The sequence below is a fragment of the Apus apus genome, chromosome 10, assembly GCF_020740795.1.
Source record: "Apus apus isolate bApuApu2 chromosome 10, bApuApu2.pri.cur, whole genome shotgun sequence".
NCBI classification, from domain to species: Eukaryota; Metazoa; Chordata; class Aves; order Apodiformes; family Apodidae; genus Apus; species Apus apus.
The window spans coordinates 13,441,954-13,454,200 of record NC_067291.1 but is presented as its reverse complement, the minus strand read 5'-3'; the positions used below and the strand labels follow the sequence as shown (position 1 = coordinate 13,454,200).

Genomic DNA, 12,247 nt, shown 5'->3' with positions numbered 1-12,247 from the left:
GTTACTTAGACCCTTTGTGCAACTCAATGCTAGGTACTGATGAGGGGACGTATGCCCTTTTCAAGGGCCCTAAGCGACCGCCTGCCCTAATCTGATTACAATTTACAGCACTCCTTCAGAAGGGGCTGGAGCGCGGCTCACGCAGGAGTGGACATGCCAAGTTCAGCACACACGTGCTTGCACCAGGGCAAAGGTAGAAGGAGGTGCACAGCAAAGGCAGAGGGAGGTGCACGTGTGTGCAAAGGGGTGCTGGCACTGCCAGCAAGGTGGGCAACGTGGTTTTCGGTGTGCTGGCTGCACGTGGTCAAGAAGGCTGAGGACACGTGCGTGGGGACAGAGGGCTTTGTACACATGGGCACACCACCAGTGGGAGGTCTGCTGTGGCCAGTGCCCCGGGTGTGCAACGAGCCCGTTTCAGCCCAAATCTGAGGTTTGCATCATGTACCTGCGCCCACACACACCAACACACACGTGGGCACAGATGTAAGCACACGACCCACCTTCTCCCAGGTAGGCCCGCAGATGGGGATCCTCTGCAGAGGCACGGGGTCCCCACCAGGAATGGGGGACAGCAGAGGTGAGCAAAGGTGATTTCCCCTGAAACGTCTGCAGCAGCTCACAGGAGCGGGAGTGCAAGCAAAGCCCACCACCTGCCTATTAAAAGAGGGATTAAACGATGCTGTTCCCTGCTCCCCCACCCCCTTCCTGCTCTCTCTAACATCAACCCTTTGGGGAAACCACCACCTTTACACGAGATTTTCGAGGGTTTTTGTTTTTTTGTTTTTAACCTCTTTTCTGCCCTGTGCCCTATAGATTGCAGGGGATTAGCAGCCGGCCTGGGTTTCCAGCCTCCTTGAAGGCGGGTTGTTTCAGCCAGCCCCCCCATGGGAACCTGCCCCAGGACAACTTTGGTCAATGCCTCCGGTGCTTCCCAGCCAATTTGTACCACCTAATCCCCGCGGGTATCGACAGCCCCTTTCTCACACGTCCTCCTGCCTGCCCAATCCTCTGCTCTCCATCCTCCCCCGTTGAGAAGCCCTCTGTCCACCGCTGGGGCCGCGACCGCACTTCAAACACGCCAGCCCGACCCCGGCATTGTTTGCCAGGGAATTAAAACTGCAAGGCTGGCCCCAGCGAGTGATTTAGGTACTGAGACCAGACTGAGCTCCTCAAGAGCACGGGCAATAAAACGCTTCGCTGCCCAGCAGGCTGGGCAATTTAGGTGTCTTCCCACGAGGAGGAGGCAGAGCCCGGAGGGACAGGGAGCAGGGTTGGGGCTCCCTCTGCTGGCACGCGCACATGGGGTAGGACCATCTCCTGGCGCTCACACCAGAGGTGCGGGCTGTCCACCTCGTTAAAGCAACGAGGATTGCTCATTCTTTGCAGTTACTGATCCCTGCAGCCCCTTGCAAGCTGCTGCGAGGGAACACCGGAGGCCACGGGGACACATGGTATTCCCCATGGTGGGACACTGCCTCCCCTGGGCGCTGGCACAGCTGGATGCTGGCTTGTCTGGGACAACACCTTCTGGTCATGCGGGGTGGAACAGAAGGGCACTAGTCTGGTGAGGCAGGATGAAATGCAGTGCCCAAGAGGTCTGCTTCTGCTTTCAGGTGGTTTTGAAGACTTGGGGTAAAACATCTAGGACTTCACTTTTGAAATGGGATTGCCTGCAGCACCTGTCAGTAAATGTCCCTGTGATGGTTTCTGATGGGCTCCATGGATGAATCTGTGAACAGAAAATATCTGTTACATGCTTTTGTCAGTGCAAAGAGGCTGAGAGGAGATCTCATTCCTTCAGCAGATGCCAGCACAGAGAAATCAGGAATTGTCCCCTATTCTCCCATCCCTGCCCTGGGGAAAGGGTGCAGCTTGATGTACACTCAGTCTCCGCAGGTATTATTTTCCTGAGACTATTTCTAACCCCTGTCAGACATCTCCTTTGCCATCATAAAAGCATATACAACATACCACTAGCTTGCACGGGGGCTAGAGCTCCTCACAGCCCAAGAAGTATGGTATTTCTGCATTTCCCTTTAGCCAACAACCTTTTCCCTGATTCCCACACCACTGCCATGGCTGAGACCTTGCCTATAGAGGATTTTAGGCCTTTTCTTATTTTGTTACTCTTCTTTTTTTCAACAGCGAGGTTGTCTCAGGCCAAACTGTGGCAACACGGGATCAGAGGCGAGCATCTCCTGTGCCTGGCTGTCCCTGTCCCCGCGCCATGGCGGGGAACACAGTGTTTCGGCGCCTCCTCCTCTGTCACAATGTTTTTCAGCTCCACCAAGCAAAGTGTCCAATTAGAGCAGAGCCTCTTGCTTCCATCTTTGCCGACATTTAATTAACATGCTGCTGCTGGCAGCCGCTGACAAATTCCAGAAACATGTTGTAAAGGGTTTTTGTCTTTACCCGGCATGGAAAATGAGGGTGTCATATCCCAAGGGGACGTGAATAGCTACTTTTGACTCCCCCCATCAGGTGTGAGAGTTACAGCTAGATGTGGTGAAGAGACCTATCAGCTGTCCTACCTCCCTTTCCCCCTCGTTCCCTCTCCTGCTCCTGATATCATATCATTCTGGAAAACATGCAGGTTTGGGGCCTGATTTTCATTCCTGCTTTCTCCAACTCTGGCTGAAGCCAAATGGTCCGGTTAAGAGCTGGGGGCTGTGCCCTGGATTTGGGCTCTTTCCGTCAGGATAGCACTGGTAAATAAGTGGGAAATGTGGTTTGGTGACACTGGGAGAAACGGCTGAAACTGAAGGAAAGGGTCTTGCCAGGCTGTGCTGGCACTAACAGAGGTCCCAAGGTGCTGATGGAGGCCTCGGGAGAGCAGCTGAGAAGGTGAAGGCATGCCAAGGTGTAGCCAGACTCAAAGCTGGCCCTCAGACAGCAGTGTGAGCACTGGGACAGTCACTGCACCCCAGAACCCACCCCTCAAACAGCACCAGCCCAGCCTGTGCTTGGCTCCTGCCACGAGAAGTCTGGCTGCTCCCTCCAGCTGCTGTGTTTCAAGGTGCCAGCTCCCAAGCCCGAGCTATCCCCACATCGCCGTTGCTTGTGCATCCATCGCAGCCCCCGGGCACCGGGGGTGCCCTGGCTCCTCTGCTGCACCCCCAGGTGCCAAGAACTCTGTGCTGCCGGGGTCTGGGCGACATCCCACCCCACCCCACCCCTCACACAAGGGAGCACAGGCCTGGAAAGAAGAACACGTTTTTATTTGATACACAACAGCTCGTTACAAAAGCAGGAGAGCAGAGCCAGGCCGAGCGCCTCGCCATCACGAGGGGGGAAACAAAACCCAAAGCCTTTGCCCCTCCGGAGCAGGGGCCAGGGTCCTGCGGTGGAGGAAGAGGCGGCGGGAGGATGGCGGGCAGCCCCTGCGGAGGCAGTGCCCGGGCGGGGGGCGGCAGAGGGGCTGCGGGCGGCTCAGGGCGAGGCGGGTTTGTCGGGGTTGTGCATGTGGTACGCGTCGCTCTCCTGCTCCTCCGGCACCTGCGGCGCGGCAGAGCGCGCTCAGCCCGCGGGCCCGCAGCGCCACCTCGTGCCGCCCGCCCCGCGCCCGCCGCCCGGCCCCGCCTCACCTCCCAGTACACCTCGTCCTCGAAGCAGTTCTCCGCCGCGGCGTCACCCCAGACGGGCAGCTTCAGGATGGCCCCTGGAAGCAGGCGGGCAGCGCGGTGGGCGGGCAGCCGGAGTGCCCGCTGGAATGCCAGCAGGGTGTGGATGCAACGGAGGCCACCCGTCCCGGCAGCAAAAGGGGCAAGCGCAGCCCTGGAGCGGTGCTCGGTGCTGATCCCCCCTTTGCTCCAAACCCACCTGAGCTTGCTCCCCCCCACGGCTGCCTGGTTACCCCTGCGCCTATGGGCTTCGGGGTGGTCATCCCATGGCAGGGCATCCCGAGGAATGTGAGCAGGCCAGAGGCTGCAACCCTCACAGAGCAGGCGAGAAGGACACATCCAGCCACAGGCAGGAGCACGTGGATGCCTCCATTTCATCATCCCCTTTACGTCCTCCCCTCCTGCTTACCAACAAGGGCCCCCCCGCCAAAAGCCATCAGCAGAGACACCACAATGCCAGCCGCCTGGAACCCTCCTTGCACACTGGGTGTCCGTGTCTGGTACGTGCCAGTGAAGTCAAAGGCCTTGATGAACCTGCCAAGGTCAAAAAGGGCGAGGATTGCTCCTGGCGGGAGACTGTCCCCAGCTCTGGAGGAGCTGTGCTGCCACTCTCCCCTGGGGCCTCCTCCCTAGCCCATCCCGCCTTTGCAAGGGACCAGGAGAGTGTCACAATGACACAAAACACTGATCCCTTCCTTCTCCTCTGGCTCTGGCAAACCTTTATCTATGAAGAGCCCAAAATATAAACATTTCTTCTGTACTCATACCTTCAGCCTTACCTGACCCCCCAAAACAATGCAGCGATGGAGGGAGGAGCACTTCCCCACCCACCGTGCTTCAGAATAATGCCAGGGAGCAGGGTTATGGCTCATTTTTTGAGACCACCAGAAGTCAGCTGCAAGATGATGCTTTTACACTTCAATAAGCCCAACACAGTCCATATACCACATATTTTTGAGGGGGGTGAGGGGCAATTCTGGAAAATTAACAAGGGCAGTTAATTGCTCAAGGGGCCCCAGGTAAAATCTATTCTCAAGGAGGAATTTCAAGCTGTCTTACCCTTCCTTTCCATATACATCCTCTGTGGCTGCAGCTGCAGTGATGGCCCCCACAATGCCCCCAATGAGGCCTGGCATGGCGTGGAGGTTGTGAATGCCACAGGTATCCTGGATGTGCAACTTGGACTCCAAAAAAGGCTGAGAAGAAGGGAGGTAGAGAGAGATCAGGGACATGAGCATAGCCCTGGAAAGGGTTAGTTCCTTCCATGGGGGACTGTGATGAGCAAAGAAAGAAAAGTGATTTTGTGTCCCATTAAAGAGCTAAGGGCTTGTAGACAAAGATGTGAGCCAAGCTCAAGATAAAATAACATATCCTCCAAACACTCTCTCCTGTTGGGAGACTGAACCTTCCTGGTCATTTTGGGGCAGTAAACGGAGTCAGAAATGCATCTCCATAAGGGGAGGTGTAAAGCAGGAACCCTCAAAGGGAAGTGAATCCGTTCCTGGTCTCCTTAGCAGGACCGGGGCTGCAGACCCCCAGAGCAGCACTCACCGTGAGGTAGACATACCCCACTGTGGACACGATGCCAGAGATGAACCCAACAATGAGGGAGCCGTATGGAGTCAGCATCATCTCTGCGCTGGTGCCCACGGCCACGCCGCCCGCCAGCGTCGCGTTCTGGATGTGGACCTGCAGAAGTGAGGGCCCTGTCTTGGCATCTTGGGGAGACTGCAATTGCTCAGGGATGGTGCAAATGGCAAGTGGAAGAGTCAGCTCTGAAAATGCTTCCAGAGGAAATATCGGGGCCCATTTTCTTGCTTGTTGGTGAAAAACAAGAGAACAGGCAGCCTCTGTGTGTAGCACAGGCACACAGACTCCCACTCCCCGTACCACACACGTTCTTTGCATCCACAAATCTGAGATGGAAATTGTCTCACCCATGTGTCATGCGAGCTCTGCTGTCACAGAGACATGTCACCCACACACATAACATACAACTCAGCCCCCCGGTTGCTCACAAGCTGCCGTGCAGACCCTGCTCAGTTTGCTGGTGAGTGCTGCCAAACATGGCTCTGCAACATGCCCATCAGTAGCAGTCTGGGCAGAGCAAGTCCAGTCCTGCTGTGACTTAGGTCCACCATGTGCAGGGCATCACCTTGCACCTCAGGCACTACAGGACTTGCTTCCCACCAGCGTATTCAATACAGCCTCTGGGTTTCTGTTTCAATGCTGGTTGTACCACCACACCCTGAAACCCACTATCTGTTCAGCAAAGGACAAGTGCCATTCACTTCCTGGACCTTACATGAACCTTGTGCAGGTCTCTCTGCTCCCAGCTTACCATGTCAAGCTTGCCTTTCTTCTGCAGCATGCTGGAGAAGGCCATTGTGGTGAGCACACAAGCAGCCAGAGAGCAGTATGTGTTAATGGCAGCCCGGTGCTGGGCATCCCCGTGGTCAGAAATTGCTGAGTTAAAACTGGGCCAGTACATCCATAGATACAGGGTACCTGGTGGGATGGGGAGTATGGGACAAAGAGGAAAATAAATTATCTAGGATTGGAAAAAAAACTCTAAAGAAGATATTTCTGTGCAGGGGGAAGTTGAATTCCGTAGTCCTACTACCCCAGAGCTGTTCCCCCTGCCTTGGTAGGACCAGGATCAGGAGGAGCTGGCAGAGAGACGATCCAAAATGTGTCCTTGTCTTCCCAGACACCACCTTAGCCTAGCCTCTGATGAAGGGAGCTGAATAGCTCTGAGAGGTGGAAAACTAGGATACAGAGCTTCTCAGCCCCAGATCCTGGTTTCAGTTTGGGTTTCCCAGAGACACAGGAGGGACCAGCCCACTGCAGCCAAGTGTTCCACACGTGCCAGTGCCCCTGAGGCAGGGGCTGACTCACCGATCATAGCAAAGAGGTCGGAGTGGTACACAGAGCCCTGCTTGTCCTTACTCTGCTCCAGGTTGGGTCTGTACAGGATACGTGTCACTGTGAGGCCAAAGTAGGCTCCAAAGGTGTGAATGGTCATGGAGCCACCTGCATCCTTAACCTGCATGGGAAAACAGAAGATTCACTTCTGCAATTGCCACTTGTCTTGGAGCTAGTTTTCATCTTGCCCAGCTTGTCTGCCCACCCATCCATCCATCATGGGGAAGGGCAGGCAAAAATGCTCTGGTCCCGTGCAAGGTCATAGCATTCCTCTTAGCTTTCCCTTGGAAGCCATTGAAGCAGAGGGGAGTTTCCCAATGGCAAGCAGGTTGCAGTGATAGCCAGGCTGGCTCACATGTGCGCTCAGGGCTTCTGGGAGCTCATTTGCTTCCCAGCCTGGCAAGCCCTCTTCCAGAGGGCAGGAACCCTGACTCTGCCAACAGACATCTTGTCCCTTTGTTACTTGATTTCCTCCTACAACATCCATATTTCAACATGGAAAACAGGTTAGAGGGAAATTTCAGGCACAAAGTCCTTCCTAGAGCCTTACGTGGAGCAGGTTGAGGAGGATGTACTCATTCACCGAGAAGAGCGTGACTTGAAACAAAGTCATGATGAGGAGCTGGATGGGGCTGGTTTTGCCCAGGATGGCCCCAAAGGCAATGCACACAGAGCCCACACAGAAATCAGCATTGATCAGGCTGGAAAGAGGGAAGGATAATTGTGGTTTAATGAGGAAATACTCTCCCATAAGTCACCCGCACCCACGTCCAGCTCTAGAGATCCCACCTGAAGATGAATAGGTGATTTAGGAGCCAGCCCCGGGTTTCCCACTGATCTTCCTCCCACCCTGACATATTGTCCAGGAAAGGTGCTTTCTCCTAAATCATTTAAATAATGTGGACTGTGTACGTTTCAAGCACTGGCATCCATGGTGCTTGGCTTGGGACTAAGGGGTGATGCTTGCCTCACATTTCCCTTTGAGTGGTACTACCATAATGGCAGGTACTTTTGGGCTAAAAGGTGGAGAGCAAGAGGAGGTATGCAGAGGGAAGACAACATTTTGGACATGTGTTGCACGTAACAGAGGGACAGGTACTACCAGCTGCTTGGCTCTTGTCCCAGCTCTTCCACTGCCCAGTCAAGAGGTGGCATCCCAGAGCCCATTTGCTCCTTACTTCTCCACTCCAATGAGGATCTTCCCGCTCTTGAAAGAGTGGAACCAGCCTTGCATCAGGAGAGCCCACTGGATCCCAAAGGCAGCAAGGAGGAAATTGAAACCCACAGCTCCGAATCCATAACGCTTGAGGAAGGTCATAAGGAATCCAAAGCCCACAAAGATCATCACATGGACATCCTGGAAGGCTGTGTGGAGGGAAGGTACCATCAGCTCTGTGAGGAAGGCAGGGCTGCGAGTGCTGTTTGAAGTTGGCAGTGAAAGGAAACTGACCACATCAGTGGCAGCAGAGGGAACAGTCAAGAGAACGTGTGTGTTTGTCCCATGTCCCCACATTTCTAAGTCTGAAAATGGCTCAGCTTTTGGAAACTGCTGATTGGTTAAAAGACTCAGTCTTTAAAGTGAAAAATGTTTATTAAAAGCTGTATGCAAGAGAGGACCAGAGACAAATGTAATGTCCAAATTTCCGGGTTTTTTTCTCCCTTTTGCAAAAGTGTTGTGTAAAATGAACTGTGAATTTTTGTTAAAACACGTGAATGGTCATTTTGAGTAAGTTCACCCAATGCAGGGTCCTGGTGATGGCTGAGAGGAAGAAGAGTACAAGAACAAGGGAAGTTTACAAGCACATTTTTAAATTACTCTGAAATCAGTGGCAAAATACCCCTGAGACCAGGATCCCACCTTGTGAAATTTTTGAGTGCTTAAACCAAAGAGACCCAGTTCTTCCCACAAATGTTCAGACCTGCTAACTCGAGCCCCTCAGATGCCCTTCCCCGGGGGAATCCAAACCTGCGTGAGCCTCTTAAAAGACTTCTTGGTGCAGTAAACCTGCTGTACTTTTTAATGCTGCACGTTTCTGTCAGATAAGCATCTCTCTGCAATTAAGTGAGCTGAAACACTGCACACTTGCAGACTGAACCATGCAACTCCTCACACTGGAGGCCACTCTGCCCATGAAAAGAGCAGGAGACACAAGTCTGGGTTCCCCCCGTGAGAGACTCCCACCAGCAAACCCTCAGCAGGTAAGCACAAAATTGAAGGAGATAGACCAGTGAGTTCTGCATGATGCAGTGCACAAACCATTATAGCCACTATAACTGGCAATGTCTAGGCACCTCAGAGAGGACAAAAGCTCAAAGCAAAGGAAATTCAGTGATTGAGAATCTTCTGTACCCTGAACCTGTGCTGAAATCCAGGACGCCCAGATCTGCTCCCACAGAGACACTGGGGTTGTATCTGCTGCTTCCATTAAGGGCTGGGTGAGGATACAGGTGAGGTGTAGCTCTGCTGAAGCTGTGGCTTTTGTCCCTTGGTGCTTTACAAGATCTTGCAACTTGTCTAAGGATGAGCATTTGGACAGGCTCCAGCAATGTGGTGCCATGTTCCACAGACAGGTTAATCTGCTTCTTTTTAAAAAACACCCCCCATGCCTGTGAAATCACTCATTAAAACAGAGGAAGGAGACGAGACCTGCAGCTGGCACTGTTCAGCAGAGGTCACTTCAAATGCACTTCTCCACATGTCCTAAGCACCAGTCTTCCAAACTCTGATCTTACCATACAATCCCATAGACTTTCCCTCTGCAGCTGGATTTATTCTCCCCACCTCTCTTCTCCAGTGTAAGCAGCACAATACACAGCTAGAATTATCTGCTGGCATTTGCGTGATATGTTCCTACTTTCATCCTCAAAGCAGAAATAAACAGGTCAGGGTCAAAGCTGTGGATTGTGTGTCCTCTGAAAACAGAGAGGATCCCCACTGTGTGTAAGATCCTGTACCAACCCTGGAGGAAGAGAAAGTCTTTCTTCCAACCTCACTCAGTCTAAAGCCCTTTTCTAACCCTTGCATTTGTTTTCCCTTGGGAAGAAAAACGTTGGCACCAGAGGCTGCCCAGGTGCTGCGATGCCCTAAAGGTTTTGTGACACTGCTTTTGTGGGAGAACAATTGCCATCGTTACTGAGAGGAAGTGTTTGAGCTTTGGGAATGCTACCTGTGCCAGAGAATCTAATTTCTTTACCCTAGAGAGCAGATGAGTCACCCATTAGGGAATATCACTGTGTGATACAAAATGAGAAGGAATAGTCTCACTGACTGGACCTGGCAATGGGCACCACAGACACGACTGTGCATGGGCTTCCATCTGCCTGCCTTCCCAGTCATCTCTGGGCTTGGAGGACCTGTCAGTTCACGACTCCTATCCCACTGCCACTGCAGACAGGTCCTATGGACAGCAGCGGTCACGGACATGGTAATACAAATGATCCTCGGGTGTTCAACCATCACACTCTCTTCTGAGTGGTGCTGCATGGACACAGGGATCAAAATACCAGAGCTTGGTCACCTTGCCATGTTTATCCACCTTCACAGAGAGAATTTCTGATTTGATAATGGAGAAAAAGCATCTGTGCTTTTGGACACGTGAGCCCTCCCTCGGGTCTTAAACAGAAATGCAATTCAAAGCTAAACTGAGCTGAGCAGTTGCTCTCAGGTTGGTTGAGCTGTGTGAATCCATGCAGCCATTCCAGGGGGAATGTTTGGTGCTGTGGAGCAGGGGTGGGTTAAGAGGACAGAAGAGATGTCACGCCCTTAGCTCCTATAAGCTTTCTTGGACTCCTGATGGGAGTGGGATTAGTCCCAAGGGTAGATCTCAAAGGAGAGCCCGGCGCAGCCACAGCCGTACATTAACCCGAGGGCTGGCTGAGCAGTGGGTTTCTGTAAGCAAATCCTTTTCTGCACCAGCTAATCCTCAGCAGCTACAGGTTTCTATAGCTCCTTTGATTTAGCAGGTGTTTTTAATGGAAATGTTCTAAATAGACTCATGACTCAGGCCTGTTGCTTCCTTGGAAACAACTGCCTACAGAAGCAGCCTGTTCTGAACAGTTCACAAAGATGACCAGCCCTGGAGATCAAAGCCAGCCAAAGGCACTACCTGGCCAGAAGGGCTCTACCACCTCAATAATCCCCGTGGCAATACAAAGCAGTGACTTAAAGCCTTGGGAACCTGGCAGGTTAGGGGGACTTCAGTATCAGAATGCCAGTAGCTAAAGGGTAATTTACTGGTGAGGGGGAGGAGATAGGAAGAGGAGGAAGATGCCACAGGATCTCAACAGCCTTTCCTCCGTTTGCACAGAAAAGCTTGCTCTGATCCAGAGCCGAGGGAGGGGGCAGCGAGCCGAAACTTGCAGGGTTTTGGGAACACGTCAGCTCTATTCCTGGAAAAAAGACATCATGTACTGGTGTCATGGTACCCTGCTGACTGAGCCCCAAGAGCACTGGAGGGCTGTGAGGCTTTTCTCTTGCTTTTTGGTGTACCCCAAACCAGCCTCAAGGCAAGAGCCCTGCTTCTCAGCAATTGGTGGACATGTCGCCTCAGACAGGCTTTGCCATAGGTTTGGGATGGGGTGGGATGTATGGGATGGGGACCAGCCAGCAGCAGGGCTAGCCTTCCCAAATACTCACATGGATATCGGAAGTAGAAATCATTCTCTATGTCACTGGTCAGGTTCATCTCTCGCTTCTCTTCCTCCCAGTGTGCGTCGGCTTCGGGGCTGAAGCGCACAAAGACCCCGAAGAGGACGATCATGGCCACCTCCCAGAGGAGGCAGACAAGTGGGAGCCGCCAGCGCATGTAGGTGTTCTTTGCCATCCCCTGGTGCCTCGGCCGCTCCATCCGCAGGGATCCCCGGGGGCCCAGCAGACCATCCGGCCAAGGCCGGCGACATATATAGGTCGGAGAGGGTGAGGAGGGGCCCGGGGAGGTGCCCGCAGCAGGATCACGTTTCAGAGCGTGGGAGCTTCAGCAGGCTTGCTCCTCTCACTCCCTTTCCTCCAGGAGAGGAGGGACAGGTCTCAGCACCTTTCCTCTGAGCTGTTCCAAGCGCCTCTGAGCCCTGCCTCCCTGGGGACAAGTAGAAGTGGAGGCCAGTGTGAGTGGGGAGTGGATCCCAGGCGTCCTGCCCCCTGCTCTGCCCGGCCCCACACTGCTTCCCATTCCCTTGCAGGAGCACCCTGACCCCTGCCACCCCGAGCGCCCTCCCTCCCTTGCCACCTCCCCAGCTCTGCAAGCACCCTTCCCCAGCTGGCACCGAGGGGGAAGGCAGGGTGCCCCTTGCTCCAGCTCTCAGCTGTCTCCCTGTCTCACAGGGCACAGGAGCAGCCCCAGGAGGCTCTTTGTCCTGGGATGAGACCATCTTGCTCCTCACTTTGCAGCATGCAACCAGTTGACTGCACCGTGTGAGCCAGGGTGGAGGTGAGCAGGGATGGGCTTGGCACCCCATGCAGGACAGCTCCCAGAGCCTCTTGGGCAACACCAAACTGTCACCAAGGTCCGTTTCCTCCTGCAAGCCTCTGTCTTGGGTGTGGAGATGGGGGGACACAGGCCTGCTGCAGCAGGGGTCTGCCTGGAGCTGCCCACCTCCTAACCAGAGCAACTGACTCTCTTTGATCAAGAACAAATGGGGCTGAGCTCAGGGGCCACACTCCCTTCCAATGACTAGGAGAAGATGGGGTGTGGGGTCTCCTCACA

At 53.8% G+C, this 12,247-nt stretch overlaps 1 protein-coding gene across 1 annotated transcript; it reads right to left on the bottom strand.

Moving 5' to 3' along the window:
- Positions 1 to 3,429: 3,429 nt before the first annotated feature.
- RHCG (Rh family C glycoprotein) lies at positions 3,430 to 11,402 on the bottom strand. Its single transcript, XM_051628300.1, has 10 exons — positions 11,182 to 11,402; positions 7,724 to 7,910; positions 7,096 to 7,246; positions 6,519 to 6,666; positions 5,962 to 6,128; positions 5,172 to 5,309; positions 4,680 to 4,816; positions 4,030 to 4,154; positions 3,585 to 3,658; positions 3,430 to 3,495 (listed from the first exon to the last, which is right to left on the bottom strand). Exons 1-10 carry the CDS (start codon positions 11,390 to 11,392, stop codon positions 3,430 to 3,432), a joined length of 1,404 nt encoding a protein of 467 aa, XP_051484260.1. The 5' UTR covers positions 11,393 to 11,402.
- Positions 11,403 to 12,247: the final 845 nt, after the last annotated feature.

Coding starts and splice junctions, on each gene's coding strand:
- RHCG (XM_051628300.1), bottom strand. CDS start 11,392: ATGGAGCGGCCGAGGCACCAGGGGATGGCAAAGAACACCTACATGCGC. Junction 5,310..5,961: donor AGAAAGGCAAGCTTGACATG/GTAAGCTGGGAG, acceptor TCACTTCTGCAG/GTCCACATCCAGAACGCGAC. Junction 4,155..4,679: donor GATGTATATGGAAAGGAAGG/GTAAGACAGCTT, acceptor TGACCTTGGCAG/GTTCATCAAGGCCTTTGACT.